The sequence below is a fragment of the Rhizophagus irregularis genome, chromosome 17 (assembly GCF_026210795.1).
Source record: "Rhizophagus irregularis chromosome 17, complete sequence".
In the NCBI taxonomy this organism is placed as follows: Eukaryota; Fungi; Glomeromycota; class Glomeromycetes; order Glomerales; family Glomeraceae; genus Rhizophagus; species Rhizophagus irregularis.
Window position 1 is genome coordinate 437,235 of NC_089445.1, and position 27,370 is coordinate 464,604.

At 28.7% G+C, this 27,370-nt stretch overlaps 14 protein-coding genes across 14 annotated transcripts; 7 read left to right on the top strand and 7 right to left on the bottom strand.

The window, feature by feature from the left end:
- The first annotated feature begins 128 nt into the window (after window positions 1-128).
- On the top strand, window positions 129-1,101 carry OCT59_008823 (uncharacterized protein). The gene has a single exon (XM_025316233.2). It carries the CDS (start codon window positions 142-144, stop codon window positions 1,036-1,038), a length of 897 nt encoding a protein of 298 aa, XP_025181082.2. The 5' UTR covers window positions 129-141; the 3' UTR covers window positions 1,039-1,101.
- A 213-nt stretch (window positions 1,102-1,314) lies between these two features.
- On the top strand, window positions 1,315-2,491 carry OCT59_008824 (uncharacterized protein). The gene is made up of 2 exons (XM_025316234.2): window positions 1,315-1,676; window positions 1,766-2,491. The coding sequence occupies exons 1-2, from the start codon at window positions 1,486-1,488 to the stop codon at window positions 2,187-2,189; spliced, it is 615 nt and encodes a 204-aa protein (XP_025181083.1). The 5' UTR covers window positions 1,315-1,485; the 3' UTR covers window positions 2,190-2,491.
- Window positions 2,463-3,985, bottom strand: OCT59_008825 (uncharacterized protein). The gene is made up of 3 exons (XM_025316236.2): window positions 3,795-3,985; window positions 3,652-3,716; window positions 2,463-3,567 (listed from the first exon to the last, which is right to left on the bottom strand). The coding sequence occupies exons 1-3, from the start codon at window positions 3,917-3,919 to the stop codon at window positions 2,636-2,638; spliced, it is 1,122 nt and encodes a 373-aa protein (XP_025181085.2). The 5' UTR covers window positions 3,920-3,985; the 3' UTR covers window positions 2,463-2,635.
- A 112-nt stretch (window positions 3,986-4,097) lies between these two features.
- Window positions 4,098-5,019, top strand: OCT59_008826 (uncharacterized protein). The gene is made up of 3 exons (XM_025310573.2): window positions 4,098-4,298; window positions 4,402-4,540; window positions 4,610-5,019. Exons 1-3 carry the CDS (start codon window positions 4,170-4,172, stop codon window positions 4,897-4,899), a joined length of 558 nt encoding a protein of 185 aa, XP_025181086.1. The 5' UTR covers window positions 4,098-4,169; the 3' UTR covers window positions 4,900-5,019.
- OCT59_008827 (uncharacterized protein) lies at window positions 4,887-7,556 on the bottom strand. Its single transcript, XM_025310574.2, has 7 exons — window positions 7,022-7,556; window positions 6,721-6,944; window positions 6,438-6,642; window positions 6,241-6,369; window positions 6,062-6,154; window positions 5,542-5,988; window positions 4,887-5,474 (listed from the first exon to the last, which is right to left on the bottom strand). Exons 1-7 carry the CDS (start codon window positions 7,156-7,158, stop codon window positions 5,240-5,242), a joined length of 1,470 nt encoding a protein of 489 aa, XP_025181087.1. The 5' UTR covers window positions 7,159-7,556; the 3' UTR covers window positions 4,887-5,239.
- Window positions 7,557-8,974: 1,418 nt separating this feature from the next.
- Window positions 8,975-10,292, top strand: OCT59_008828 (uncharacterized protein; the record flags this gene model as incomplete). The annotated part of the gene is made up of 3 exons (XM_066133151.1): window positions 8,975-9,087; window positions 9,200-10,176; window positions 10,254-10,292. Exons 2-3 carry the CDS (start codon window positions 9,433-9,435, stop codon window positions 10,290-10,292), a joined length of 783 nt encoding a protein of 260 aa, XP_065999624.1. The 5' UTR covers window positions 8,975-9,087; window positions 9,200-9,432.
- A 94-nt stretch (window positions 10,293-10,386) lies between these two features.
- On the bottom strand, window positions 10,387-11,424 carry OCT59_008829 (uncharacterized protein). Its single transcript, XM_066133152.1, has 4 exons — window positions 11,298-11,424; window positions 10,833-11,212; window positions 10,664-10,732; window positions 10,387-10,584 (listed from the first exon to the last, which is right to left on the bottom strand). Exons 1-4 carry the CDS (start codon window positions 11,413-11,415, stop codon window positions 10,441-10,443), a joined length of 711 nt encoding a protein of 236 aa, XP_065999625.1. The 5' UTR covers window positions 11,416-11,424; the 3' UTR covers window positions 10,387-10,440.
- Window positions 11,425-11,544: 120 nt separating this feature from the next.
- Window positions 11,545-12,999, top strand: OCT59_008830 (uncharacterized protein). The gene is made up of 5 exons (XM_025316237.2): window positions 11,545-11,791; window positions 11,874-11,975; window positions 12,053-12,120; window positions 12,189-12,412; window positions 12,486-12,999. The coding sequence occupies exons 1-5, from the start codon at window positions 11,603-11,605 to the stop codon at window positions 12,680-12,682; spliced, it is 780 nt and encodes a 259-aa protein (XP_025181089.1). The 5' UTR covers window positions 11,545-11,602; the 3' UTR covers window positions 12,683-12,999.
- Window positions 12,803-14,225, bottom strand: OCT59_008831 (uncharacterized protein). The gene is made up of 7 exons (XM_025325475.2): window positions 14,029-14,225; window positions 13,654-13,774; window positions 13,395-13,545; window positions 13,247-13,324; window positions 13,021-13,149; window positions 12,901-12,939; window positions 12,803-12,808 (listed from the first exon to the last, which is right to left on the bottom strand). Exons 1-6 carry the CDS (start codon window positions 14,217-14,219, stop codon window positions 12,902-12,904), a joined length of 708 nt encoding a protein of 235 aa, XP_025181090.1. The 5' UTR covers window positions 14,220-14,225; the 3' UTR covers window positions 12,803-12,808; window position 12,901.
- A 407-nt stretch (window positions 14,226-14,632) lies between these two features.
- On the top strand, window positions 14,633-16,456 carry OCT59_008832 (uncharacterized protein; the record flags this gene model as incomplete). The annotated part of the gene is made up of 7 exons (XM_025325476.2): window positions 14,633-14,712; window positions 14,781-15,012; window positions 15,081-15,145; window positions 15,217-15,322; window positions 15,522-15,734; window positions 15,801-15,977; window positions 16,052-16,456. 7 exons carry the CDS (start codon window positions 14,633-14,635, stop codon window positions 16,454-16,456), a joined length of 1,278 nt encoding a protein of 425 aa, XP_025181091.2.
- Window positions 16,457-16,652: 196 nt separating this feature from the next.
- Window positions 16,653-17,640, top strand: OCT59_008833 (uncharacterized protein; the record flags this gene model as incomplete). Its single annotated transcript, XM_066133153.1, has 5 exons — window positions 16,653-16,893; window positions 16,971-17,073; window positions 17,141-17,273; window positions 17,345-17,403; window positions 17,490-17,640. The coding sequence occupies 5 exons, from the start codon at window positions 16,653-16,655 to the stop codon at window positions 17,638-17,640; spliced, it is 687 nt and encodes a 228-aa protein (XP_065999626.1).
- Window positions 17,641-17,885: 245 nt separating this feature from the next.
- OCT59_008834 (uncharacterized protein) lies at window positions 17,886-21,508 on the bottom strand (the record flags this gene model as incomplete). Its single annotated transcript, XM_025310575.2, has 13 exons — window positions 17,886-19,490; window positions 19,580-19,666; window positions 19,738-19,810; window positions 19,892-20,047; window positions 20,129-20,314; window positions 20,381-20,449; window positions 20,516-20,605; window positions 20,685-20,731; window positions 20,806-20,926; window positions 20,998-21,096; window positions 21,170-21,245; window positions 21,309-21,396; window positions 21,472-21,508. 13 exons carry the CDS (start codon window positions 21,506-21,508, stop codon window positions 18,223-18,225), a joined length of 2,397 nt encoding a protein of 798 aa, XP_025181092.2. The 3' UTR covers window positions 17,886-18,222.
- A 213-nt stretch (window positions 21,509-21,721) lies between these two features.
- On the bottom strand, window positions 21,722-24,934 carry OCT59_008835 (ERMES complex Ca(2+)-binding regulatory GTPase gem1; the record flags this gene model as incomplete). The annotated part of the gene is made up of 15 exons (XM_025316238.2): window positions 21,722-22,163; window positions 22,240-22,311; window positions 22,385-22,516; window positions 22,584-22,700; window positions 22,771-22,948; window positions 23,041-23,189; window positions 23,279-23,363; window positions 23,451-23,680; window positions 23,762-23,863; window positions 23,933-24,052; window positions 24,143-24,244; window positions 24,390-24,532; window positions 24,611-24,692; window positions 24,763-24,821; window positions 24,898-24,934. The coding sequence occupies 15 exons, from the start codon at window positions 24,932-24,934 to the stop codon at window positions 21,867-21,869; spliced, it is 1,905 nt and encodes a 634-aa protein (XP_025181093.1). The 3' UTR covers window positions 21,722-21,866.
- A 623-nt stretch (window positions 24,935-25,557) lies between these two features.
- OCT59_008836 (uncharacterized protein) lies at window positions 25,558-27,246 on the bottom strand (the record flags this gene model as incomplete). Its single annotated transcript, XM_025316239.2, has 4 exons — window positions 25,558-26,278; window positions 26,353-26,697; window positions 26,847-27,045; window positions 27,118-27,246. The coding sequence occupies 4 exons, from the start codon at window positions 27,244-27,246 to the stop codon at window positions 26,010-26,012; spliced, it is 942 nt and encodes a 313-aa protein (XP_025181094.1). The 3' UTR covers window positions 25,558-26,009.
- Window positions 27,247-27,370: the final 124 nt, after the last annotated feature.

Sequence of the window (27,370 nt, forward strand, 5' to 3'; positions counted from 1 at the left end):
TTTTAATACGCTTTGATCTTAAAGGTGATTGTTTTTGCCGCACAGAATACTCGTAACGTCACTTTGACAACAAAATTTTTTTTTTTACTTATAAATAAATACACTGAATCTTCTTTTTTTTTCCTATGGTACAAAACAAAAATGGGGAACGGATTATCAAATTATTATGATTCGAACCCAAATACTGAAAAAAATTCTCAAAGAATAACCACAATAGCACCAAATTATAATAATGGAGAAGTTGATTCTACATTATCAAAACAAACTTTAATTCCAAACCTTTTAGAAGAATCGGAAGAAAAATTAAAAAATAAAGATTATAAAAGTTATATAACTATTTTAAAAAGAGCATCAAATCTTGGATCGGGTCTTGCCGCAGCAAGATTAGGATATATCTATTTATATGGATTACAAGAAACAAAATCTGTGACACCAAATTATGAAACATCAGCAGAATATTATTTTTTGTCATTAAAATTATTTAACTTGATTGATAATAAATTATGGGATATGAATTTATTATTAGAAGTGATTGATAATATTACAGAATTATATCGATTTCAATTTGATAAAGAAATTGATAATAGATTATGGGATGAAGGATTAACTTTATTAAAAGAAATTGATTCAATTATAAATGAAACTCAATTTATAAAATTTCAAACTCATGAAAATAATCAAATACGTAAAGCTATTAGAATTCATATTTTATTCATTTTAGCTTCAACTTATGAATTAGAATGTAATTATATTGAAGCAATGAATATTTATCAAGAATGTGAAAAAATTGGGATGACAAATATTTTAAGCGCGAATAAATTAATCAAAAAGTCTCATACAAATTATAGATTATTACGAGAAAAATTAGATAAAGAAATTCCAAATATTTCCCCAATTTGTGTAGAATGTAATTTTAAACCAAAAGATATTGAAGAAATTTGGAAATTATTGGTTTGTTCTAAATGTCAACGCGTTGCTTGTTGTAGTCGTCAATGTTTACAACATCATATAGATAATAATCATAATAATAATTCTTAGGTTAGAAGATTTTGTACCAGTGATTAAATAAAAAGATTTGATTTGATATTATAAAATTACCATAATATATTGTACATATTTTATATATAATGGCACATATTTTAATGAGGCGAAGTAAATGAATATTTTTAAGCCATTTTATCCATTTTATTACACTGCCACAAAATATTTTAATTCATGAAACACGGCATTAAACCAAAAGAGAAATTATCAGATGATCCTAAATATGAAAATCAGCATTATTTACAATATTACATATATATATTTTTTTTTTTGTGTTTATCATCAATTGATTTAGTTTCGTGGCTTCTCTTTATCATTTTAATTACTAAGAAACGAACACGTTCTTCTTTTCACGGATAAATCTCTTTACAAGAATAGACTTATTGTTTAATTTGATTTCGGTTGTCCCACTCTGTTTAATACTTCTTTGAAACGTTGTCTAATATGGTGGACACAACGATAAATTATAACCCTAATACCCAAGAAACAAAATTGTTTAATGATAAAAATTATGATAAAAATTATGAAATATTATCAGTACGTAAAGCTGCTGAAATTTTTTCTACCGTTTCAAAGGGTAATATTGATAAAGATTTGAAGAAATCTTGTAATGATGATAAAGAAAAATCTGGATTGTATGATTTTTTTTATCCTGCGTTTTCTTTCTTTTTTCTTTTTTTTCTTTTTATTTTCCCCTTATTTAACTTATATATTTATCCAATAGTGTGGGTTACTTGAAAGATGTTGGTTGGAATCTATTGGGTCCAAATAAGGTTGAACCTTCTTATAAAACTTCAATATCGCCTCCTCGTGATATCAAAATTGTTCAATCTATAAAAGATCCAATAGTAAAAAAACCTCCAAGAAAGAAAAGTTTAACTAGAGCAAAAGCTATTGAAAGAGAAGAACATCTCATTTCTCCAATTAACATATATATTGAACATCGAGATCATCTTGAACAATATAAAAGGGCTCGTGTAAATTTGGATATCTTGAAAGAAGAAATTTATGTTCCAAAAAATCAAAATCATCAAGTCATGAAACCATTACCGAATCCATGTGGATTATTAGATATCAAATTTTTTCTAAACATTGGTTATGGTGGTGATGTTATTGGATTAGGTAATAATATGTGGGGAATAGTATAGGAATTAATTATAAGAATTTAGATTTTTAACTCTCTTGATGAGGAACAAAAAAAATGAATGAATATAGAAATTCCTAAATTTGTTCCCTTAATAAATTACACTGGTTGTTATTAAATAATTCACGTTATTTCAATGTATAATTAGATATTTTTAGTTTCGTTATATTTTGAACAATTTTTTATTATTTGTATTATAATTTTTTTTTCGCGTTGTTTCAAATCTGTACATAATTATATTATATATATATTGTTATTACACATTAAATAATAAAAATATTATTGCAAATCATTAGTTTTTTTTTTTATTATAAAAGAAATAATATACAAGATAGTTAAATATTAGAGTTAAGCTAAACGTAAACTACTTTTTATACGCGCTTTCCAATAACGCGTATATAACGCGTAATAGCTTATATACACGCTCTCCCCATGACAAGTAATACTGAATTAAGACGAAGAATTTTGTAATTTCTTTATTTCATTATCCCAATTTTCTTTTAAATTTCTAAAACTTTCGGCCTTTTTCGTATCTTGTTTTGTTTCAGTATACCATTTATCCAATATATTAACCATCTCAATACAAGATTTTAATCTACTTATTCTTGATTCAATATTATATTCAAAGAATTTATCATTACGTATTTTTAATTCATTTTCTTCTTTCTCATTAAAAGAAATTGGACTTATTTCTAAAATCATCTTATCAAAATTTTCCAAGAATTCTGAAGTTGTTATATCAACTCTATCCAAATTATTTAATTTTAAAGAAGTTGATATTAAAATAGTATAAATATAAGCATCATATTGAGAAACATCATAATATTCCATTAATCCAAAAGTTTTATAAAGATTATCTAATATTTCTTGCTTATTATCTGAATGAATTTCATCCTCTGATGTTGGATCAATAATTTTATTAGCAAAAGTCAACATAATTAATCTAAATCCTTCTCTATTAGGTAATAATGCATATTTCATTCTATCAATTAACATATTAAATACAACATCTACTGCATTAAATTCACAACATTTTATAATTAATAAACGAGTTGTTACTGATGTTATAGGTAATAATTTTTTACGCCATTGAGGAATTACTTTCAGTAGTAATAAAGCCTCTTCACGTGTTTTAATATGATAAATTAAATTATTTAATCTTCCACGTCTTGGAAATTCATGTAATGGTGTTGTTGGTAAAGTTTTGTTAAAAATTTCCATATAATGATCATAAAATTCTTTTGATACTCCTTTTGGTATCATTAATGTTTGTTCTAATTTTAAAGTTTCTTCTTGTAATAATGTTGTAGGAAAAAGTTCTTCATTTTCTAATACTATATTATTATCTTCTTCTTTTAATTCTTCTTTAAGAGTTTTTTGAACTTTTTTTTTTCAATTCAAAAGAAATTAATTGAATTAGAAAGAATTAGAAATGTAAATATGTATATACTTATTTTTGGACTTACCTAAGCTTAAACATGTTCTATTATTATGAAACTTTCGTGAATTATTATTAAATATATTACCTATACTTACAATGCAAGAAAGTGTCAGCAAAAAAATATATATATATATATATATAAGAAAAATATATCTTATATATATTTACCTCGGCTTGTTATTATTTTTATATGAGTGAATTCGTCCAAGTCTCAAAATACCAAGATTTGTATGAGGTTTAAGTGAATGTCGAAACAAAACTTTTGTTGAAAATAATACAAAATTTGAAATCATTTTTTTTTTAAAAAAAAAATAAATTATAAATTATATTATATTAAAAAATTTTTTTTTGAGATGTGCAAAAAAAAGAAAAAAAATTTTATAAAATCTAAACCCTAAGCCACTTTTATCTATCTACCACGTGATATTTTTAGATGTTCATAAAAAAAAAAAATTTTTAACGGGGTATTATAATTTTAATTTTAATTACCTCTACCCCTAATTATTTAAGGTAGACAAAAAAAAGTTTTTTTTTTTAAAAAAAATGTCTCACCGAATTCCTCTTCGAGCTTTTTTTAAAATAACAAGAAGCCCACAATCATTTGAAGAAGCTCGAAAGATTTATTCATTTTTTGCATCAAAAGGAGAAATACTAGAATTCAAATTCGCCAGAGTATTTACAATTTATATTTACACTTACATTTTTTTTTAATTACCTTTTCTTTTTTAAAAAAAAAGTTTTTTTTTTCATTTATTTAAATTTTTTTTTTTTTTAGGATTCTGATATAAAAAAAGTTAAAGATTTCGGTTGGATAAGCTATAAAGATAGTAAAATTACGGAACAATTATTTGAAAGTTGGATTAAAATTGAGCCATACGATATAGAAGCAATCATACATCGATCGGAACAAAAAGGTTGTAAATTAAAAAGGAGAAATTCAAATTGATTATTTAATAATTTAAAAATTTTTCATTTTTTGATAGCTAAAGACCAATTACCAATTAACAAACAACAAAGAATTTTACCTCCTATGTTTGGAGGATTTTATCTCAAGGATGATAAATTATCATCATCTTCCATACTCGATCAAACTAATAAGAATTCTTTAAAAAATGTTCAGATAGGAGATACTATTATATTAGAAGAATCTATCGAAGATATTCTCGAAACTTCTGAAACTTCAGGAAATCAAAAAGAATCAACCAATTATACTGAGAATACTATTATTGAAAGTACAACAACTAGCACAGAAGTAAGAGTAGAGTCCCAATAGTTAATTTAATGATATTTTGTTAAAGATATATTTATATTGTTGTAGTTGCTCAAAATAAATGTACATATTATTGCAAAATAAAAACAAAACGTTCTGTCATAACTAGTAAATTTATGCAAAAAAAAACAAACGTTGTCATAATAATAATAATTTTTAAACTTTGTACATCCTGAAAAATAACATCGTTCACTCATTTAATATCTAACTTAATTCCCTCATATTCTCATATTCACTAATTACTATATGGTGGATACCAATTTAATGTTTTTGGTTTAAACTCTCTTCCTCAAATATTAATGAATAATTAATAAATATAAAATCAATCTCATTTTTATCCATATCATCTTAATTTCTTTCCTTCATAAGTACGTTCTCTTTCACAAAGTTCTAATACTACTCTCATATCATCACTTTTACTTCTATATTCTTCACCAATTTTCTTTAAACTTCGAAGACACAAATATCTTTTCTCTACTAAATTTTCCACTTGATCTCTTGGTAAACTCCCTTTTCCACCACATAAAGCTGCGAGTAATCTGAAAGATGATACAAGTTCCTTGAATGCATCATAATGACTAAGGTAAAGAGAAATTATTTTAGTAATTAATAAAGTAAACTGAAAAATTGCACATTTTAACTTACCTATCAACAAGTGCGATATGATACCAAGCAAAAATAAATACAGCACTGGCAGCAAGCAAAAATCCCAAAGGAGTAAAAAACATTGTTGTCCAAATAACAAAGAATAATACTGTATAAGCTATCATTAACCATACCAATCCTAATGCTATTTTATTTTGTGCTCTTGATTCTTCATATTTTTCATATTTTGCTGATAATGTACCCAATACATATATTGGCCAATGAAAACATAATCCTGGTAAGAAAAACGGTAATTGAGCAACAAATTTTACAAATTCACATGAGAATGTGTATAGTGCCCATGGAATTGTAAGACTACGATTTTCATAACGTGCAATATCCGTGTCGAATAATCGAAGTTCATCCAATGAGGTTTTGTATTGATTTAAATTGTTTTTCAAAGATATTATTTCCTCGGAGGTCGAATTTGTGAAAAAATTTATCAAACTAAAAGAGATCAAAAAAAATTATCAAGTTAATAATTGTATATTTGATGTTTAAATTATACTTAAATTATTACCTTTGTGTTATCTTTACATAATCTTCAAGTGGTACGCGTTTATCAACTGAAAATAAAAGCCGCCTAGCCATTGTTGCTGCATTAGAAGTTTCCCTATTTATATTAAATTAATGATTATGAATAACTGTAGCATCACGTATCTAATACACGATTATTAATTCGTTTTGTGTGATACTTACCAATCATGCGCATTTATAGTTAATTTTTCCATTTCAGCCTCAATATGTTTAGTCAATCGTTTGACGGTAGACCGGCCATCCTTTTTGAAATCTTCAAGATATGATTCAACATGTATAGGTGAACCGTATCTTTTAACAAAATCAGAAATTAGAATTGAGAGAATTCAGGAATAAGAGAATTATCTCAATTTACTTACGTAGCAATAACACTACTCCTATATTTTGATTTTTGAACATAAATAAGTCCAACAGGAATGATTGCAGCCATCTCGGGAATATCCGATTGTTTTTTGATGTCCCCACTCTTTGACTCAAGATCTGATACGAGAGCGGCATATTCCAATGCAGCCCAAGAAGCACCATCCTTTAATTCTAACAATCGTGATTGTGAATGTGATGTTCCTAAGAAAATCAATTTTTTATTAATATATCGCATATATCTTTAATTATTAAACAAATATACATATATAATACACGCACCTTCCGGAAACAAGGCGACAACTTCACCGAGTTTTAAAACTTCAAAAGTGGCAGAAAATAATGCTTTATTGTTCTTTGTTGTCCTATCAACAGGAACAACTCCACCGCTAGCTAAAACGAGATTAAAATACTTATTTCCAAATAATGAATTTTTCGCCCAGAAATGTAATCGTCTCTTATGAGGAAATGTGTTTGCCAATACTGCTGGATCGACGATCATGTTACTAAAATCATAAAATAGTCGTTAATAATTAATTAATTAAAAAATGAATTTTTAAAAGTTTTTTGGTAGATAACATACTGATGTGTAGAACAAGCAATAACTGGACCTTCTTTTGGTACATTTTCATATCCAATTGTTATAATTTCTCTATAGAAACCATAAATACACCAACGTGACAAAGTGCAAATTACATCATATGCTATTCCAAATGGCATTATCGTAGAGTTTTTTTGAAATTATGACAAATAAAGGTAAGAACTAATAAAAGAAATATAATATTTTTATTTTATAAGAATCCACAAATTAATAGTTTCTCGAAAGAAAAAACACTTAAAACGTGCGAATTCAACAAAGAAAAACACTAAGCGTGCGAATTCAATAAAGAAAAACACTAAGCGTGCGAATTCAATAAGAAAAACACTAAGTGTGCGTATTTAATAGAAATTAAATAGTTACAAGAGCTATTTATATAATAAAACACGAAATTTTGGTATAAAACAAAGTAACAAATTAATACACAATAAAAAGTACTATATGAATGACGGCCTTTTCATCAAAAAAGTCAATACATTACTAATTTATTTGTTTAATTTTCCACATCATCTTTACGCACGTTTCAGAATTTTATTCAGTTTTTGGGGTAAAAAACGAACCGTTTTTGTTCTCAACGGAGATTCAAAGATAAGACATGAAGTAATTATTCACATGTGATATTAACTAATTCCCCCAAAACCCCATCTTTTAAGCTTGTATGAATTTTTTCCGCAGTTTATTCAGTGTAAATCTATAAATATCCAATCATGAATTTTCCCATATTAATATTGTGTGGAGATCCTCCGGATTTTGATTGGATGAATAGTTAAATTAGTAAATTAGATAAATATATTCACCAAGTTGATGACAAATAAGGGGAGTAGGGGACATAAAAAATCCATAATGGGCTTATAATGAGACAATTCATTTCTGATTGTTCTGGTGAATAAATTTTTGTATGACCCGAATTTTCCGACCTACAAAAAGGTAATCAAACAATTACGAAATTTTGTGAAAATACACATATGATGATAAATTTTTACAGTTAGTATATTAAAATTAACCAATTTTTTAATACAAACTGGTAAATAAGATACTAATTAAAATTGCTTAGTACCTTCAAAATATAGTCATAATTAGTCCATTTTTTTTTAATATGACACTGCATAATTAAATTGTTTTTAATTTTGCTATGCTTAAATTATTTTAGGAAAAATATTATGTATAAATGTATATAATATAAGTAAATCAATATAATAATTTTTACAAAAACATCTATAAAGTAAAAAATATTAATAAATTTTAATTAAATAATAAATTAAAATTTTTTGATATTATTTACAACATATATAACTTAAACCCTTAAAGAATAACAAATTACATAATAATATATTAGATTAACAGTTAATATTATATTTAGTATACTTTATTAATTAATAATATTTAAAGATTTTAAGATTTAAATAAAGAATTTAAATAATATTAAAAGGTAAAATTTGGTTCACCAGAATTATAAATAAAGCAACATCAGCTAGTGTCGTTTAGCCAGATATAGTATAGTTAAATTCTAATTGGATGTTAAAATTCTTCATTTTAACTGAATTAAAAACCATTAATTCAGGCCAAATTTATGTAAATTATTACTATAAAGGAAATTTAATTTATTCTAATATTATTCGAATAAATTTAAATGAATACTCGATTTCAAACAATATTCCTGTAATTAATGAAATTAGCCGGAAAGATTTATGCTGTAGTCGTGCTCCTGTAAACTTATACTTTATTAGTATCTAAAAAAAGTAAGAAAAATGAATTCCGCAAGATGTTGTACTATCGTGTATCGTGTAATCAGGGGGTTAGGCGATTCCTTAATATTGTGCTCTACAATACCCACAATTTTTTCCGATATTTTGCTTACTAATTCAAACCTTAGCCTTTTTGAACCTAGTTAATTTTATATAGTATAAATATCGTAAACTCATTATATATGATGCTCTTGCATTTTCCCTTTGTATTTTAGTTTATGAGTTTGAATATTTTTAAAAAATAAAGTTTTCGTGCTAATATTCAGGGCTGACAAAACACGTCACACATGGATTATACTTAGATTTGTACGTATAAAATGTTTCTATTTTGAATCTTTGTTTTGAAATATTTTTTTTTTTTTAAAAAAAAAAGTTATGCCTAATTCAAGTTATAAACCAATTTCACTTCCCGTAATAGATCTCTCAGCTTTAGAAACTCCTTCTCCCTCTAAGGCTGACTTGAACCGAATTGCAAACGAAATTCAAATCGCATGTACAAAATATGGTGTATTTTACATAACTTGTTCTTCTTTTAATGCTATAGATCAAACACTGCTTAAAGAAGCATGTCAGCAATTTTTTTCATTACCCTCTAATATAAAATCATCAATTCCGATAAAATCAGGTGGGTTTACACGTGGATATATTGGAATGGGAGGCGAATCCGGTTCGCAGTTGTTAGAAGTTAAAGAAGCATTTTCATATGGTTATGAATGGGAAAATAACAAAACGAAATTCGAAAATTTATTGCAAGGACCAAATGAATGGGGAAATTTAGAAAATATTTTAGGTAGAGAATGGAGAATAACATTAAATCAATATTATAATAAAGTCATTTTGTTATCGGAATTAGTCGTTAGAAGTTTAGAGTTAGCGTTGAATATTGAATTAAAACAACATTGTGTTGGTGGAGAAACTATTTCCCTTTTGAGATTATTTAAATATCTTCCTTATAAAGAGATTGATAATATTAAATGTGAGAATGAGAGAATTGGAAGTTCTCCTCATACGGATTGGGGATTTTTGACTTTAGTACTACAATTAGATAACTCACAAGGACTTCAAATATTTTATGATAATCAATGGTGTGATGTTCCTAGTAAACCAGCATCGATTGTTGTCAACTGTGGCGACTATCTTTCTTTAATTACTCACGGAAAATATATCTCGCCTTTACATCGTGTTATAAATGATGGGACAAATGAAAGATATTCAGCAGTCTTATTTTATTATCCTAGTTATGACGCGAAAATTCCTTTAATTGGTAATAATGAGGAAGAAGAATTTGATCTTAGTAAAAAAGAATTGAGTATTTTTAAAGACCAGACTGCACATTGTAAAGAGAGCAATGCTAAAGCACGAAGGTATGATAAAAAAGATACGTGCTTTGGAGAGGTAGGTTCAATAATAAAAATATTCCTAATTTATTTTTTAATTATATATTGGAAGCTTAAAAATCATTATCTTTTTAGTATATTGCCTATAAATGGGATCAAGTTTTTCGTGATTGAGAAACAATAATATTAGTAAAATTGAGTCAATATGATGAACATAATACAACTACTGTATATGTTTATTAGTTTTATTTGTTTGAGCTTTGAATTTAAATAAGGCGATGTGGTATCATGAACATTTATTAATTTATTAATAGTAGAGAAATTATTTATTTTTTTTATAACCTAAGCACATAAAATATCCTTCTGTCGATTTTTTGCGTACAGCCTGTGGTTTTTCATGACGAACAATGTCAAATTTAGTCTTTAAATTATTTCTAAATTCATGATCGGACTCTCCCATTAAGAACTTTTTGAAAAAGAATGGAAATTTCTTTTAGATGTGTTACAAAGATAAATAATGTATATTAATTTTCAAGACATCATACCTTGCACAAGAAGGTGCCTCCTGATTTTAATACTCGTTCAGCAAAATTCAGAGAAAATTCACATAATTCCTGAAGCAGAAGAAAAAAAAATAAAATTTTTTTTATCCAAGTCCGATAGTTGATAAGTCCCTCCTATTTAATCATTGTCTAAATAATGTGAATTATTTACCATTGATTTAACATGATCAATAAAACGCTGCCCAGAAAAGTTTGGTGCCATATCGCTTAAAATTACATCTGCTTCTCTTTCTTTCAATAATTCTTTTACCTTTTGTTGTGTCGATATATGAGTGAAATCCCCTTGTATAACATTTACACCAGGAATCGGCTCGATAGTTAACAAATCAACAGCAATAATTAAGTTCCCGTTTAATTTTGTCTCAAAATCTTTTATTTCTTCAGTAGTTGTATCGAATTCCGGTAAAACTTTTCTAGAAACAACTTGACTCCAACCACCAGGAGCTGCGCCACAGTCGATAAAGACTGAACCTGGTTTAATAAAATTGTACTTTTGATCCAATTCCAATAACTTGAATGCACTCCGGGCTCCTTTTTATTGAAAAAAAATACTATTGAAGTTCTAAAAAAACTCATTTATAAAATTTAATACTAATAAAAATAATGATTTATTTACGATAATTTTGAGACAGTGCTTTTTTAACAAACTGATCCCGATCCTGTCGTGCTATCCATCTTTTTGAAGAAGGTGATGATGAATATCGTACTTGAAATTTTTGCCAAGTGGATTTCATTTTATGGTCGATGGCTTTGCCAGAAATTTCTCGAATATATATTGTTATTAAGAGAAATCACAGCCAATTAGATCGTACCACTTTTCAATTAAAATTACGTAATTCATAAGTTAAAAGAATATAAAATACGTTTATATCCGGTTTCTTTTTCTTTTTATCAACTTTTTATCACACATAATTTAGAAAAATGTCTACTTTTGGTTCGACTTTTGGAGATCGAAACAACTTTTCGACTTTTGAAGCTTTTAAAAATGTGAGCGATCTCACTAAACCTATACAGCAGCATTTAATCAAAGTTTATTCGACGCTTGCAGTTCTTTGTTTACTCACTGCTGCTGGATCATATGCTCACATTACGGGTCTCTTCTTATTTGGAGTATGTGTTATTTTCTTTTAAAGGGTATTATTTAATATATTTTTCTTAGCGTACTGAATATCTTTTATAAAAACTTTCATAGGGCGGGTTACTTTCATTTTTAGTAGGTCTTGTCTCGTTGATAGGAATCTCGTTTCTTCCTGACACACCCAATAATAAAAACATACGTTACGGTCTTTTATTCGTAAGAATTCTACATTTTTCTTCGATATTTTATCATACAGTTTTATTAAAACACAATTTTTAATGCTTTTGATATAGAACTTTGCCTTCATGGAAGGATTATCTATTGGCCCGTTGATTGATCATGCACTTAATATTAATTCCTCGTAAGCATAGCAAGAATTTATTTATTGTAGATTTGTAAGTTTTAAACTAACAATATTATGCATTTTAGTGGTCAGATTGTATTATTGGCAACCACGTTTACTTCCTTGATTTTTGGATCTTTCTCCTTGAGTTCTTTATTAAGTAATAAAAGAACTTTTATATACCTTGGTGGAATATTGGCTTCTGCCGTTAGCATGTTGTTCTGGATGGCATTTTTTAACGCATTTATTGGCTCAAAATTATTATATACTGCGGAGCTTTATCTTGGATTGTTTGTTTTCTGTGGTTATGGTATAAATAGATTAATAATTTTATTTATTTACTTTTTTATTTATTTATTCTAACAAATTTATTTCCTTTATAGTTATCTACGACACCCAACTTATCGTTTATCGAGCCACGCTCGGTTCTCGTGACGTTGTTCGCCATACCCTTGAACTTTTTATTGACCTTATTGCTATTTTCGTCAGAATCTTGTATATTTTGATCAAAAATTCTGAAGAAAAGGAAAATGGAAGACGTAAACGAAATAATAGAAGAAATCAATATTCTGCATATTAATACAGTTGGTTAATTTATTAAGTATTTTTTAGTAGCACTGTACATATACTTTACAGCTTAATTTATTTAGTTCTTAAATATCAGCATTCTCATATTACAAAAAATTAACAAATTTCTATTAAACAACTAAATATTTTTTTTATTCAAATTAAATCAATTAAATCAAAGTAAGATCTGTATTATTATTGATGTATTATTACAATTATAAAACGAATTACCTTATAACTCATTAGAATATCCAATGACTTTTGTGAGTTCTAATAATTCGTGAAATAGAAAGTAATAAATTTAATAAAAAAATAAATATACGATTATAAATACATTTGTAGATAACATACGTTCGAATTTGATATTTTCTCTTATTACTGTAGGTTTTGCTTCATTATCATAATTTGTATTAATAATGATAACATCGTCTTTTGTTGTAAGTCCTTGAGATTGAATAAAAGTTTCAAATTTGGTATCACCTAAATTATTACGATCGTTTTTGAAAAAAACAAAAAAAATTTAGAAAAAAAATTTACAATTTTTGAAAAATAGAATCTATAAATAATTGTAACCAACCCTTTGGATAATTAAGATATGTTCGTAACAAATCTACCGAAATAGTTTGATATGCCATACAAATAGCCGTCAATATAACTAATTTATGCAAAAAATAAATTTTAATAATAAAATTATTTTAATAATCATATTACTAAAAGATATTAACCTTTACGAATCGCTGTATCAAAGCCAACAGCTTCCATTGAGAGATCTTTGTATGTATCATCTTTTTCATATACTTCCCAAAATTCTTGATATCTAGCTTCCTCCAATAACTGTTGTAACAAAATTAATTTTGAAACATTGTCATCACTAAGCTATGTAAAATTGAGAGGAAAAAAAAAAAAATTAAAGATAATCAAATTTTTTTCAGGTTTCTTTTTTTTCATTTTCATTTTTTTAAGAACAATCGATAAAAAGGATACAGATCCCTCTTGTAATAAATACAAACATAGATTGAAATCTGGATTTGGTATAGCCGTAAGAGCTTTAACGAGAATATTGCTGATGACCACATCGTTGACAAGATGGGGATTAAATTGATACCTAACATTAACAATTAATTATTAAGATACATATTCTGAAAGAAATCAATTTTATTTAAAGTATAAAATTTTTAAAAATCAGTGAGGGCAAGTTACAACTACTTCAGTACTCAAAATTACGAAAATTTTTTTTAATTGAGTTCAAAGAAAAACTTAAACATCATTTTTTTTTTTAATATGTATCTTTATAATACATTCAAATCCTATTAATTAGAATTCGAAAAATAAAATATCTCTCTTTTTTTTTAAACTTACAATTTCAGTATCGCTAAATTCGCCATCAAATCATATTCTTCATTTTGAAGTTGTGTACTTAAATATTCTTCGAGAATTGATACATTATCAGGGTTATATCTATCGACCCCATCGATTAATGATTGTATAACATCAGGTCGAAAAGTAGGATTTAAAGGCGAAGGAGTTAGAAGCGATTTATTGTTGCTCATTTTTCTGACTAAAAGTGCGTGAAAAAAAAAACGATTAAAAAGATGCAAATCAGCTAGTTCACGTGACTTGATTTGATTTCTCCATTTAAATAGGGTGATTTACGGAAATATCAATAAACGTTGCTTTATTTATTGTCCACCCTTTACACCCTTTTATACTGTTACGTTTTTAACTTAAATACTTAATACTTCTTATTTACTTAATTAATTGAAAAATAATTATAACGAAATTTTGTGAGAAAAAAAAAACGCGAAAACAGATGTATGTGATGTATGTGTAACATATGCTGCCTATATAAACGCTCGTAACACTCGTACGCGTTTCATAGCTTTGTAATTTTGTATACGCTTATTTCCATAGTTAACTTCCGTGTTTTTATCTTAAGTCAGCTAAACATTATTTTATAAAGAAAATGAACGGAAACGGCATGGACGAAATTCTGAAACCAATTTCGCCTTTATCATCACGTAAAAGCAGAGGTAGAGAAGAAAGGTTAGTTTCTTTATTTAACTTTAGAACTCCAGATTGTTCTTAACATGATTTATTTATTACATTGATAGGAAGGACAGTTTAAGGGAATTAATTATATATGTGAATCAAAAATTAGATTTTTTTGGATATCCCGCGCCTTTAAATTTTTTCGATAGTAAAGATGATAATTCTGTTAAAAAGATAGTTGAATGTGTGCTTTCTTTATTACAAGATCATCAGAGAGAATTTGGAGTTCGAGAGGAATTAGATGATAGACATCGAAGGTTGCAAAGTGATTATGATATAGCTTGTTTAAGCAATGTAAGATGATACGCGTAAAAGTTGATATCACGTGACAATAATTACTTAAATATTTTTATTAATTTTAGAAAGGATTAAAGGGCAAGATTGAGGTTAATGAACGAGAAATTAACAAATTGACATTAAGATTAATGTATGTAAAATTTTGTTTAATTTTGAACACGGTTTATTATTATATTAAAATGTCGTAATTCGTTTCAATAGAAAGATGGAAGATGAATTGAAAGATGAGTGGGAGATGCACAAATTGACCAGAGATGAATTAGCAAAGACGAAGTCAAACCTACAGTATACTAAGACACAAGCTGCAGTAGGTTATATGACTGAACTATGGAGTCAATCTCATAAGTCTTGAAATGCGTCGTTAATTTGACGTGAATATAAGTTTTTATGATAGAAGGATATAGAGCATTGAAATATTTGCATGTCTAAATTAATGACGCGTCTTGTGGGTATATTTTCTTTTAATGATTTTATTATTATTTTTTTTTTTAATTACAATTTTGTAGCATGATGTCAAAAAACGCGAGATGGAATATACCAGATTTAGAGAAAAAATGCAAAAACTGCTTAATGATAGCTATAGGAAGGCAAAGATAGGATTACAAATTGTAAATCCTGCCCCAAAACCCTCAAAACTTCTTTCAAATGCATCTAATATTGAACATGGTTTACCAATAAAAACCGGTGCCTCCGAAGCTGAAGAGGAAGAAAGTCCTGTTGTAAGTTATTATATTAATTGATGAAAATATTTGACGGTTTACTAAAAAATTTTAAATACATATTAGGATGCTGAAATGTTTAAGCAAATAGTTGCTGATGCAGAGGCTCGCGAAAAGGAATTATTACAAGAGAATTCCAAGTTGCGGAAATTACTCTTTGACGTTCAAAATCATATCAGCACATTTATAGAATCACAAGCAGAGCATGAAGCTACGATAGACTCGGCGTTGATAGATTTACAAGTATGAGCTAAATATTATTGAAATAAAAATACGAAATCATTACATTTATTATTTTATTATTTAATTAAAAAAAGACACCGGATTCGTATAATCCAAAGACCGCTAGATTTAATCTTCCTTTCGAAATGTTTGCAAACAATGTCGAAGAGGAAATCAAAGAATTGCTTTTAGCATTAAAACATGAATGGAATAACCGTCCAAATATGATAACTGAATATGAAACAAAAGAAGAAGAAAATCGGCAATTACAGATGGAAATAGAAACAAAAGAAGAAGAAAATCGGCAACTACAGATGGAAATAGAAACTAAGGAAGAAGAAAATCGGCAACTACGGATGGAAGTAGAAACAAAAAAAGAAACAAAAGAAAAAAAGTCGGCAACTACAGATGGAAGCAGAAACAAAAGAAGAAGAAAATCGGCAACTACAGTTGGAAATAGAAACAAAAGAAAAAAAATCGGCAACTACAGTTGGAAATAGGAACAAAAGAAAAAAAAAATCGGCAACTACGGTTGGAAGTAGAAACAAAAGAAGAAGAAAATCGGCAACTACAGTTGGAAGTAGAAACAAAAGAAGGAGAAAATCGGCAACTACAGTTGGAAATAGGAACAAAAGAAAAAAAATCAGAAACTACAGTTGGAAATAGAAACAAAAGAAAAAAAATCGGCAACTACAGATGGAAGTAGAAACAAAAGAAGAAGAAAATCGGCAACTACAGATGGAAGTAGAAACAAAAGAAGGAGAAAATCGGCAACTACAGATGGAAGTAGAAACAAAAGAAGAAAAAAATCGGCAACTACAGATGGAAGTAGAAACAAAAGAAGAAGAAAATCAGCAACTACAGTTGGAAATAGAAACAATAGAAGAAGAAAATCGGCAACTACAGCTGGAAGTAGACTCATTAAGAAATCAACTCGGTAGATAAAATTTAATAATTGATTATTTCGAATATGCTAACAACTTGTAACACAACTTATACCTATTGTGATATCAGTCGAGGCTGCTACGTTTGTGGAAGAAGCCCAGAAAATGATTGCTAATTTTGCGGAGAGCGGCTTTAAAGAAGGTCAAGGGGAATTCAAGTTAAACGTGTCTGGGTACGTTATTAAGATAAGTGTTTGATAAAGCTGTAAATTATTAATAAAAAAGATTATGATTAAATAGAAACGAAATCACTATACCCGAATACGATGAGCTTGAAGAAGATTTACAATTGAAGCGTAAACAACTTAATCATGAAAGAAGAGCATTTACAGAATCGCTTATCCGATTAGGAAGAGATAGAGATCAATTATTGGTATATCTTTTTTTTTTTTAATTTAAATCATTTCATTTTCATATATTTTATATAATATATAAATTTAACAGACAGAACGAATCGAATTTGAACAAGAAAAAAGAGCGTGGAAGGCACTTCATCCAACGCCGTAAATATATTTTATTATTTTTATTGCTGTTTATTGTAATATTTTTTATTATTAAAATGATACTAACCTACTTTTATAATTTAAAGTGGATCAAGGAAAAGCAGAGCCAATAGGTTCTCGTCATTTCTGACCGAAACTCCGACACCACCTCAAAAGTTTTCGATACTATCAGAAAGTCCATTAACTCCCTTCCTAGAGCAGTTTAAATCTGATTTTGAATTACCAAAATATAAATAAAATTCTCATCAGACAAGTAAAAAGGTATTGTTTATATTTTATTTTATTGTAATGAAAATAATCGAGCATCTGTGCGCAAATTGAATTTATTTATTTTTATAAATTATATGTAATTTTGTTTCGCGTATTACAATAAGCATTTATTAGAATTTCATTCGCGAGTCCTATAGAATATTAGATTAAATATGTTCCTTTTGTAGAACGAGAACTTTTTATTTCAAATATAATTAAGCAATATGAGAAATTATTTTTAAATAAACTCTCATTTTTAAGAAATTTGTAATTTCGAATTTATTTTAATTATTTAATGAATATAATAACAATTGCTTTCTAAAAATTACTCTAAAATTTCTAAAAAGAACAAATACAAAAAAATACATGAAAACTCAAATTACAAAAAAATAATAAGATAGAATAAAAAAAAATAATTCAGATAAATAATAACCAAATACGTTTTATAAAATTTTATTTAATAATTTTCGATTCAATGTCTTTGAAAATGTATTTAATTTCCTCCAATGATACAATAAATAATTAAATAACTATTCAAAAACTACTACTAATACCAACTCAATATTCATATTACATGTTGACATTAACGGGAGTACTGTAGGAAGCTGATGCACCTTGTGGTACTTGTAATTCATCTGGCTGATTAAAGTATGGATTTTGTTGTTGATATTGTTGTTGCTGCTGTGTAGGAGGGAAATTTGATTGTGCTTGAATATGCTGTGATATTTGTGCTAATGATATTGGTTGTTGTGAGGAAGGATGTATTTGTGGTAGTTGTTGATCTGTAGTAGGTGGTGGATATTGGGTAATATCATTATTACTTGAGTACATATTATTGCTATTAGTGGAATTTGGAGGTTGAGTATTAGAAGTTGAAGGTTGGGATTGATAGCCACCAGACCCGTCCAGTGATAAGTATTGAATTGGTGGCTGAGAGTATGGTTGCTGTTGCTGCTGATGTTGTTGCTGTAGTTGTTGAGGCTGTTGCTGCTGTAATTGTTGAGGCTGTTGTTGCTGTAGTTGTTGAGGCTGTTGTTGCTGTAGTTGTTGAGGCTGTTGTTGCTGTAGTTGTTGAGGCTGTTGTTGCTGTGGTTGTTGAGGTTGTTGAGGTTGTTGAGGTTGTATAGTTGGATTTAGCATATTATTATCTGAGGTAGAAAAATTCGGAGGGATTTGTTGCTGTGACTGTTGTGCTTCTTGTTGTTGGTGCAACTGTTGATAAGTACTTGCATCCTGTTGAACTTGAGGTGGATATAACGGTACCTGCTGTGTCGAATAATTAGATGATTGTTGATTTTGCTGCTGATTTGCTTGGTAGGCACTGAATTGTCCCATAGCATCCTGTTGAATTTGAGAAGTATATTGTTGAGGATGCGGTGTTTGGTAAGTAGGTTGCTGTTGATGTTTTTCATTATCCTTTTGAGGTTGAGCGGGAGGATATTGTGCTTGTGATTGTGCTTGTGATTGTTGGTAAGCACCATGTTGCCCCACAACTTCCTGTTGAACTTGGGGAGGATATTGTTGAGGATGCTGTGTTGCCTGATAGGCAGGCTGTTGTTGTTGACTTATTCCATTGTCCTGTTGGGGTTGAAATTGTGATTGTTGATAAGCATTAAGATGTCCCACAACTTCCTGTTGAATTTGAGGAGGATATTGTTGAGGATGGTGTGGTGCTTGATAAGCAGGTTGTTGTATCTGATTGAAATGTTGTTGCGGGTTATAATAGCCATACGCGGCAGCAGAGTCATATCCAACAGGATAATTCTGAGCAGGTGTATAACCGGTTGTCACTGGTGGAAAATTAAATTGAGGTGGGGCAGGCGTTGGGTTGATATATGCTAAATGCAAAGTTATTCAGTTTAGTAACATTGAAATTATTGAAACTAACTAAATTAATTACAAACATGAATTTAATATAAGTACTCACCGTCATATTTTTTTAATGACTCAGCCATAAGTCTGTCATATGTTTTAGTAGCCTCTATGAATTTTTTATTTAATGCGATGAGGTCATCTAAAAAGAAACAAATACTTATTGTAAATATATATTAAAGAATTTCATAAGCCCATTTTATTAAATCATACCTTTCTTTTGACTATATTTCTCGATTAATTTCATTAATTTTGGCCGAACTGGTAACGTATTGTTATATAAATTCTGTGTAAATTTCCAAAAATATTAATCAGAACATGTAATTGTCAGCTAGATTAAGTTCCATGTAAAAAATTAAAATAAAACCTGAATAACTTCGTTCTCTGTGACACTATCTCTTGTGGGATCAAGTCCTGCCAACATTTCTAATAATTGATCAATATTTCGTCCCTCGGCAAAAATGGCTGCTTCCAATTCTGCCTCTCTCGCAATGTCTGCAGCGGTTGGTTCTGGAAGCTTTTCCTGTAAAAATCATTTAATAAATTTTTTAAGAATAAAAAAATTATATACATATATATCTCTAATTTATGATTTTTTGCTTACCACATAATTAACGGGAAATATACCCGTTTTACCATGTAGCTCTCCACGCCACCAATCCTTATATACACTATCTAAAACTGTAATAACATCACCGCGGGAAAAACCAAGTTCGCCCGATTCTGTAGGAACAAAATCATATAGTGCTTTGACTTTAGAGACGCTGGGTGTATGGGGTAAATCCTTATTCTGAAATTAATAAAAATTAATTATAATTTTCTTGGAACAAAACATTTATAAATTACGCGAACATACTTGTGATGCAGGCTCAGACGGGGTTGCGATGGTGGTGGTGGAGGTGGTGGTGAAAGAGGCTGTGGTATTCTGTGAAAAATCAACATATGTTAATTTGAATTTAAAAATAACAAAAGGGTCATATAAAAGACTAACATTTCGTGATCCACTTCTTTCAGAAAGGGAAATTGCCATAGCCAATTGGACCTGTTCTTCCTCCTCTTTCTTTTGTTTTTCAAGTTCATACTACCAATAATTATTGAGGTTAATAGCCATAAAATATTCACATCAAATTTATAAGAAAAGGTTGTGTCAAAACACATACTTCGCTTAATTCCTTTTTGGGTTTTTCTGGTGAAGGGAAATGAAAGCCTAAAAAGAAAAAATTTATTCAATAATAAGTGATTATTAATCGCAACATTTACACTAAAAAATCATAATTTAACCTTGTGATCGCAAATTATTCATAGTCTCTTCCATAAGGCTCAAGGTATCGTCTGAACGGAATTCATTGCTCCATTCTTGAATTAAATCAAGTATTCGATCTTTTACAGTCCCATGTGTACTCTGTAATTAACTATACAATTAATATATAAGAAAATTTTTTTATCTAATGAAGAACTACAAATTTTGCTAACCTTGTCCTGTAATATACGAGTCAAAGTTTGTGTAAACGCACGAGAAGATATCTCCTTATGCACGTTAATACTACACATTTTGACAAGGGAATTGGATAGCTATCTCAAGATAAAAATAACAAAAATTAGATCAAAACAATGCAAAAAAAATCTAAGTACCGATTTGACTTACCGTTAAAGCATAGCCTTGAACATTGGGGTTTCTATGAAGCAAACGTTTTTGAATTGCAGCTACACAGTCGCGAGCACTAATAATATAAAGTTATTAATCTTTGTTAACGAGATATAAAGAATAAAATATACACCCTTACCCTTGCTCTCCACCTTGCTCAACCTTTTCACATAATGTAGTTATAAGTTCCCAGTTTTCCTTAGTGAGAGTCTCATTGGTAGCAGCAACTATAAACAAGTTAAGCCGGAATTAACATAAGCATATACGAACTTCATAGGAATTTCTACTTTATCAATACTTACTAACGTCGTCTTCAAACTGATTTGGATTTTTAAACATCGCACGTTTTGTGGGTTATATTGTAAAATAAAAAAAAAAGATAATTTCTGCGTTTTGCAAGCCAAGGGAAAAAAATTTACGTTATATCATATTCTGCGGGGAGCAAGTTATATCAGCTCCGCGTCATCTGATCATCCCCATAGGTTACACAAAATCAATTTCTGCGAAATTAGTCTGTTTGAGATTTTAATTTTTATATTTTTTTTAATGTACTTTACTAATATCTAATAATAGCAGGAACTAAAAAAAGTTCAAGTTTGATATAAATGATAATAAAACAAGATTATCTACTTTTTGTTGTAAATTCATGCTTATTTTATAGGCCATTTTATACAATAAAAAAGGAAAAAAAATAAATCTATAGTATATCCCGCTTTGATATATTCCCAAATCCCCGTTGCTGTTGGTATAACCTATACCCTAAAAAGGCAGCTCCTCCTAATGCTCCCATAACTGCTGTAAAAGTCAAATATTTCTTAACCTTAGAAGATTCGTGTGCTGAACCTGCAAGCCCTGGTGTAGCAGGAACTGGATTAATTGCTACTCCTACTAAATGGTTCCACAAGTCTGCTGTTTGATGATTCTTTACGGAAACGCTAACAGGACCAGATAAACCGAGGTCATGGCAATATACATCAGGCTGGACTTCATTACGCTAAATAATTAAAGATAAAATAAATAAATAAATAAATAAATGAGCATATAGTAAAAAAAAAAATTATATAACAAACCTGTTGAACTAAATCGGAATCGCTCTTTGTAGCAACAAATACCGTAGGATAATTATCTAAATTGTGTCGCTTCTAGACATTTTAACAATAATACATTAATATACGTGTAATAATAATCGAATATTAGATACTTATCTATACTAACCCGAAGTTCTACAATATATGAGAACGAGTTTACATCACTAGAATCAAATACAAAACATAGCAAATCACAAGCTTCCATTTTACGTTTATTCTGAAGTATTTCTGCCTCATATTTAGAACCAAACTCTTGTAACTAAAAATAAATAAATAAATATTTTTCTAGTAATCAAAAACAATATCATATATGTTATTAAACATACCACTAAATATTTTTCCGCGCCTTTAATCTCAACAGAGTTCACCGCACAGAATGGTCTTGTAGTAGGTGTATAACCATTTGTATATGGCTTATTAACGAAAGCTTTTAATAAGGAAGTCTAATAAATAATAGATTTTAGTAGGCAGTTTAAATATATAAATCTCCACATTTTAATGTTGCTACCTTACCTTACCAGAACCGGCTGCACCAAATACATATGCTAAAAAAACATTACGTTGCACTTTATTTCGTTTCCTGTCAGCTTTCCTTGGTCTTGTAACTTTTAAAGCCATTCGTGTATCATCCTCAAATCCCAAATAAGCTAGATATGATAACGTCGTCTTATAATCAAGAAGTGTTGTCATACTTTTTATCATAAAATAAATTTAAACAAAAAAGATTAGACACAAACTATAAGTAATATATATATATATATATATATATATTGAGCATAATACCTCCATTGTGCCAACCATCCTTGTAAAGTAACAGCTCCTGCGTCGTTCGTAATTGTAGTGTGGGGAAAATCTGAATTTGCCCATGGATCTCCAGGTGAAGTACTAAACAATTGAGCTAATTCACTTTCCTTCAAAGCACCATCCTTATCCTTATTTCCAAAATCAATAAATTATAAGTTAAATTCATTAACATCTTCAAATCCAATAAATATTATAGTAATACATTCTAAAGAATTACTTTGTCAAAAACTTGAAATATTTCCGTAAAGAATTCATACCCTAAAGGGCTTAATTCAACTGAACAATCATGTGGAACCTCAAACCTAAATAAAATGATGCTATCATTAATTTCACATTAACACAGAATATATAAATAACAAGGAATAAGTAAAATTAAATGAGATAATTACGAAGGATAAAGAAAATCCTCCCTTAATGACAGATCATCACCATAACCGAATTTCCTTAAAACAGTCCATGTAGTTTCAAGCCGTCCACGTTGTATAAAGAGAGTATGAAGAAATAAAAAACCTAGTTCTGTTAATCCTACATCATCAACACCAGCTGGTTCATGTTCTTTCACAACTTCTTTAACTCCTTCAAGTTCTTGTTGTTGTAATGGTGCATTGAAACATTTTCGCTGATAATAAGATTTAATAAAACCTTTAGACCAAACTTTAAATAATAATCATAAATTTTGAACAAATCTATAAATAATAACCTGAAATTCATTCAACTCATCATCATTAAGCACTCCATCCTTGTCACGATCACATAAATTAAAGATCCTTTTGAGAGCTTCAATACAAGCTGGTTTTAATACCTACAATAAATCAACATAATTTATAAACATAATTTATAAAAAAAGAATAAATATTATTTAAATACATACATGTTCCCGAGAATCATACAAAGGCGCAGTTGGATGTAATACAGCCTTTTGTGCAAAATAAAAAACTTCTGAAACATTCAATGGTTGCTTTGCCGAACATTCTACACATGTTTCTACTTCCTAAAAATAATGTCAATGATTATTATTATTTAATTATAAATCAATCAAATAATTTAATTTTTTACACTAACAATAAAAATAAGAATTTACCTTGAAGTCATTCATGATGGGTATTATTTCATCTTCTAATGACTGGTTGGTAATTTGATCACCTCGAAGGTCGATTTTATTTCCTACTAATACAATTGGAACCTGCGTAATACCGTATATGGATGGGTAAATTTATCTAAATTAGTAAACAAAATCGCCCTTTTTTTGAGCAGAAATTCAAAGGTATGTTAAATCATTCACTTTCAATTTCTATTATATCTTAAAATTATCATTTCTGATTTCTCACATTCACACCGAGACTTCTTATAAAAGGTAACCAGAATGATGCCAGGCGATTAAATGTATGTGGGTTATCTATCGCATAAACGATGCATATTACATTTGCCTTTTTAATTTCTGTTTTCAATTGTTCACGATTGTCTGATCGAGCTTTTTTTGCATAAGAGATAATCATATTTAGAATTTAAGAAATAAGCCAGTTATATAATAATTCAAAGAATTAATCACCAGATGAATCTACAATATGTGTTGTTACATTTTCAGGAGTAACTTCAGGTGGAATGGTAACTTCAGGTACGACGTGTTGGAGCTATTGAATCGTGGTACACATTAAAATGGGAAAGAATCCAAGTGTAAATTTATAGTATAGAAGTACTTACCTCAGAGACAAAAGTTTCCCTAATAAGAGACGTTATCAATGTGCTCTTTCCAACGCCGTCTTAATTTTCATAAATTAAATAAGCGATAGAGTAAAAATTCGATAAAGCATTTAAATAAGATCGAATCACACATACCGTCCCCAACAAGCAAAATTCTTACTTCACGTCGCATCCTTTAGACGGTTTTTACGCGTCAGAGTAAAAATGAAGGTATAAAGTTAAGAATTTCGTGTTCGATAAGTTTATTAGGATAATATATTAAACTTTTAAAGACCAACCAAAAATACGAACGAGTTTGACAGTTCAATTAAAGTCATCTAAACTTGTCTAGCTCATAATTTATTTTCACTACATATTAGCTATATTTTATGTGGCTTGTGCTGATCTTGTGGACTCATGCTGTAAGATGATTTTCGTGTAACTAGTTAATCTAATATCGCGAGTAATAAAATAACCTTTCCCGAGTCAAAATTACAAGAAAAGAGTCTTAATTCTTGACTTTTCTTCTGTAAACAATATATTCTTACAATTAAATAAGAAAGTATTTATTTTTATGTAATAATCTCATATGATATCGAATAAAATTTATATTACTTTTTTTTATCTCGTATGTAAATATCTGTCACTATGAATCTTTTAAAGGAAATTTTTTTTTAAAAAAAAAAGGAACCGAGTCAAATATTGTTATCAGTTAGTTTACTGCACGTGATTTAAAAATAAATGAAACTCCAACTCCAACACCCCAACACCACTTTTAACTTTATACAATTATTAGTATGAAACTAATGAAAGTTTAGGTACGTTATGTTACTTTATTTTACGTTTTTAAAATATTACCAACAATGTACGCGTTTTTTTCACTTGTAATTATTGCCAACTTCTATATTATTTTATTAAAAAAGAAGGCTATATTAACCATATCATTTATATTTGTGATTTTTTTTAACTTTCATTTGATCAAATATTGAAGTATTCGAGATATAATTTCTCAAAGGGCTTACTTTAAATAAGTTAATATACTTCTACAACAATAAGAATAATAATAAATAATTTTATGGTATGAATAATAATTAAGTAATAACTTCGGCCATACTATAATATATTATCAATATGTCTAATGTCAATAATTTAAATCTTTCGGATATTATCTACGTTATCCTCGGTTAATTTAGTTATAAGAAATCTAGTAATTTTTTACTTTTTCCGTTATTCTTCAAAGATTTCTGCTCATAATGATCCTTCTATTCCTAGATAGAATCTTCAAGAACACCAATCAAACCCTTTTTCGAAACTACATCAATAAGGATCTTAATTTTCTCATATGAAGCGAAAGTAACGGCCTGACCAACACCCACACGCATTAAACGAGGGAGAAGACCTTTATACAAAGCCATATAACCTTCTTTTTTGATGAGATCTACAGTCACTGATTTGAATCTAGCCCAACCTTTTTCATGGCTACTTGAACGCTGAATACGAGTCTTAATGGTATCAATTGGTGCATTTGCAAAAGGTCCTAAAAAAAATTTTTGTAAGGAAAAAAAAAAAAAGTTTTTGCTAAAAAAAAAATCATAAAAAATAAGAGTTTACCCATAGCACCACTTATACCACCCATTAATAAATGTTGATAGGTTGGCAATTCTTGACCATCTTTCGTGTTCTGTAATTTTTTCATCTGTTTTTTCATTTCCTGATAAACAGTGAAATTTACAGCTTGATTTGTGGCTTGTCGAAGAGCTGTTAAAGTTACACCTTTATACAGCGCTCGAAATCCTTCTTCCTTTAATATAGTATATGTGGCATGGGCTGCATTACGATACTTTGGAATGTCTAAAGGATCAGTCATTGAATGACGTTGGGCTTGCAGACGGATTTTTATGACATCCATTGGGGTTACAACAAGCACAGCTTCTGTGACGCCTGCTCCAAGACCAGCTATGCATAATCAATAGAGAACCGTGATATGAAAAAGATCAAAGATTAAAGATTAATATACGATGATCTGATCGTCGATAATCCATGATTCCATACGTAGATCAAATCATCAATTATAGATTAGATCACTGGAGATGGTGATGACATACCAAAAAATGTAGCAGAGGTTGAAACTTTGCCAGTCTCCTTATTCGCTAAATAACCCTTATAAGCCTCAAAACTGGAAAAACGAATAGCCATCTTCGGTACTATTCCTGTTACTACAGCACCAAGACCCTTATAGAAGCCGAATATTGATTCTTTCTTAGCAATATTATAAGCAACAGTAATGAAGCCCGGCCTTGGACTCTAATGGAAAAAAAAAAAAATGTCGATTTAAGTGCGGATCATTAAAAATCCAAGGAATTTTTTTGTTCTTACCTTCTTGCTCAACTGCATCCTCACTTTTATCGTATCTAAGGGATGACAACATACTGCCTCACATAGTCCAGCACCTCCACCTGCTAAGAAATGTGTTGAAAGGTTTTTCTTTTCACCGGTTTTCGGCATTATGTTGGATGACGGTTTTTATAGGAAAAAAAAATAAAAAAAAGAAAGAAAGAAGAAAAAGTGATTATTTATTTTTTTTTTCAAAGAAAAGCTGGGCTTTTTATAAATTATTCCACAAATTAAA

Excerpts from the sequence above, each read along its gene's own strand:
- OCT59_008823 (XM_025316233.2), top strand. The coding sequence starts at position 142 with ATGGGGAACGGATTATCAAATTATTATGATTCGAACCCAAATACTGAA.
- OCT59_008824 (XM_025316234.2), top strand. The coding sequence starts at position 1,486 with ATGGTGGACACAACGATAAATTATAACCCTAATACCCAAGAAACAAAA. Across the intron at positions 1,677-1,765 it reads GATAAAGAAAAATCTGGATT|TGTGGGTTACTTGAAAGATG; the intron begins GTATGATTTTTT and ends TTTATCCAATAG.
- OCT59_008825 (XM_025316236.2), bottom strand. The coding sequence starts at position 3,919 with ATGATTTCAAATTTTGTATTATTTTCAACAAAAGTTTTGTTTCGACAT. Across the intron at positions 3,717-3,794 it reads AAAAATAATAACAAGCCGAG|TATAGGTAATATATTTAATA; the intron begins GTAAATATATAT and ends TTGCATTGTAAG. Across the intron at positions 3,568-3,651 it reads TAGAACATGTTTAAGCTTAG|TTCAAAAAACTCTTAAAGAA; the intron begins GTAAGTCCAAAA and ends GAAAAAAAAAAG.
- OCT59_008826 (XM_025310573.2), top strand. The coding sequence starts at position 4,170 with ATGTCTCACCGAATTCCTCTTCGAGCTTTTTTTAAAATAACAAGAAGC. Across the intron at positions 4,299-4,401 it reads TAGAATTCAAATTCGCCAGA|GATTCTGATATAAAAAAAGT; the intron begins GTATTTACAATT and ends TTTTTTTTTTAG. Across the intron at positions 4,541-4,609 it reads ACATCGATCGGAACAAAAAG|CTAAAGACCAATTACCAATT; the intron begins GTTGTAAATTAA and ends ATTTTTTGATAG.
- OCT59_008827 (XM_025310574.2), bottom strand. The coding sequence starts at position 7,158 with ATGCCATTTGGAATAGCATATGATGTAATTTGCACTTTGTCACGTTGG. Across the intron at positions 6,643-6,720 it reads TGTCGCCTTGTTTCCGGAAG|GAACATCACATTCACAATCA; the intron begins GTGCGTGTATTA and ends TGATTTTCTTAG. Across the intron at positions 5,989-6,061 it reads TATGTAAAGATAACACAAAG|TTTGATAAATTTTTTCACAA; the intron begins GTAATAATTTAA and ends GATCTCTTTTAG.
- OCT59_008829 (XM_066133152.1), bottom strand. The coding sequence starts at position 11,415 with ATGAAATCCACTTGGCAAAAATTTCAAGTACGATATTCATCATCACCT. Across the intron at positions 11,213-11,297 it reads AGCACTGTCTCAAAATTATC|GAGCCCGGAGTGCATTCAAG; the intron begins GTAAATAAATCA and ends TTCAATAAAAAG. Across the intron at positions 10,733-10,832 it reads TTGATCATGTTAAATCAATG|GAATTATGTGAATTTTCTCT; the intron begins GTAAATAATTCA and ends CTTCTGCTTCAG.
- OCT59_008830 (XM_025316237.2), top strand. The coding sequence starts at position 11,603 with ATGTCTACTTTTGGTTCGACTTTTGGAGATCGAAACAACTTTTCGACT. Across the intron at positions 12,121-12,188 it reads GCACTTAATATTAATTCCTC|TGGTCAGATTGTATTATTGG; the intron begins GTAAGCATAGCA and ends TATGCATTTTAG. Across the intron at positions 12,413-12,485 it reads GTTTGTTTTCTGTGGTTATG|TTATCTACGACACCCAACTT; the intron begins GTATAAATAGAT and ends TTTCCTTTATAG.
- OCT59_008831 (XM_025325475.2), bottom strand. The coding sequence starts at position 14,219 with ATGAGCAACAATAAATCGCTTCTAACTCCTTCGCCTTTAAATCCTACT. Across the intron at positions 13,775-14,028 it reads AATTTAGCGATACTGAAATT|GTATCAATTTAATCCCCATC; the intron begins GTAAGTTTAAAA and ends TGTTAATGTTAG. Across the intron at positions 13,546-13,653 it reads ATTTATTACAAGAGGGATCT|CTTAGTGATGACAATGTTTC; the intron begins GTATCCTTTTTA and ends AATTTTACATAG.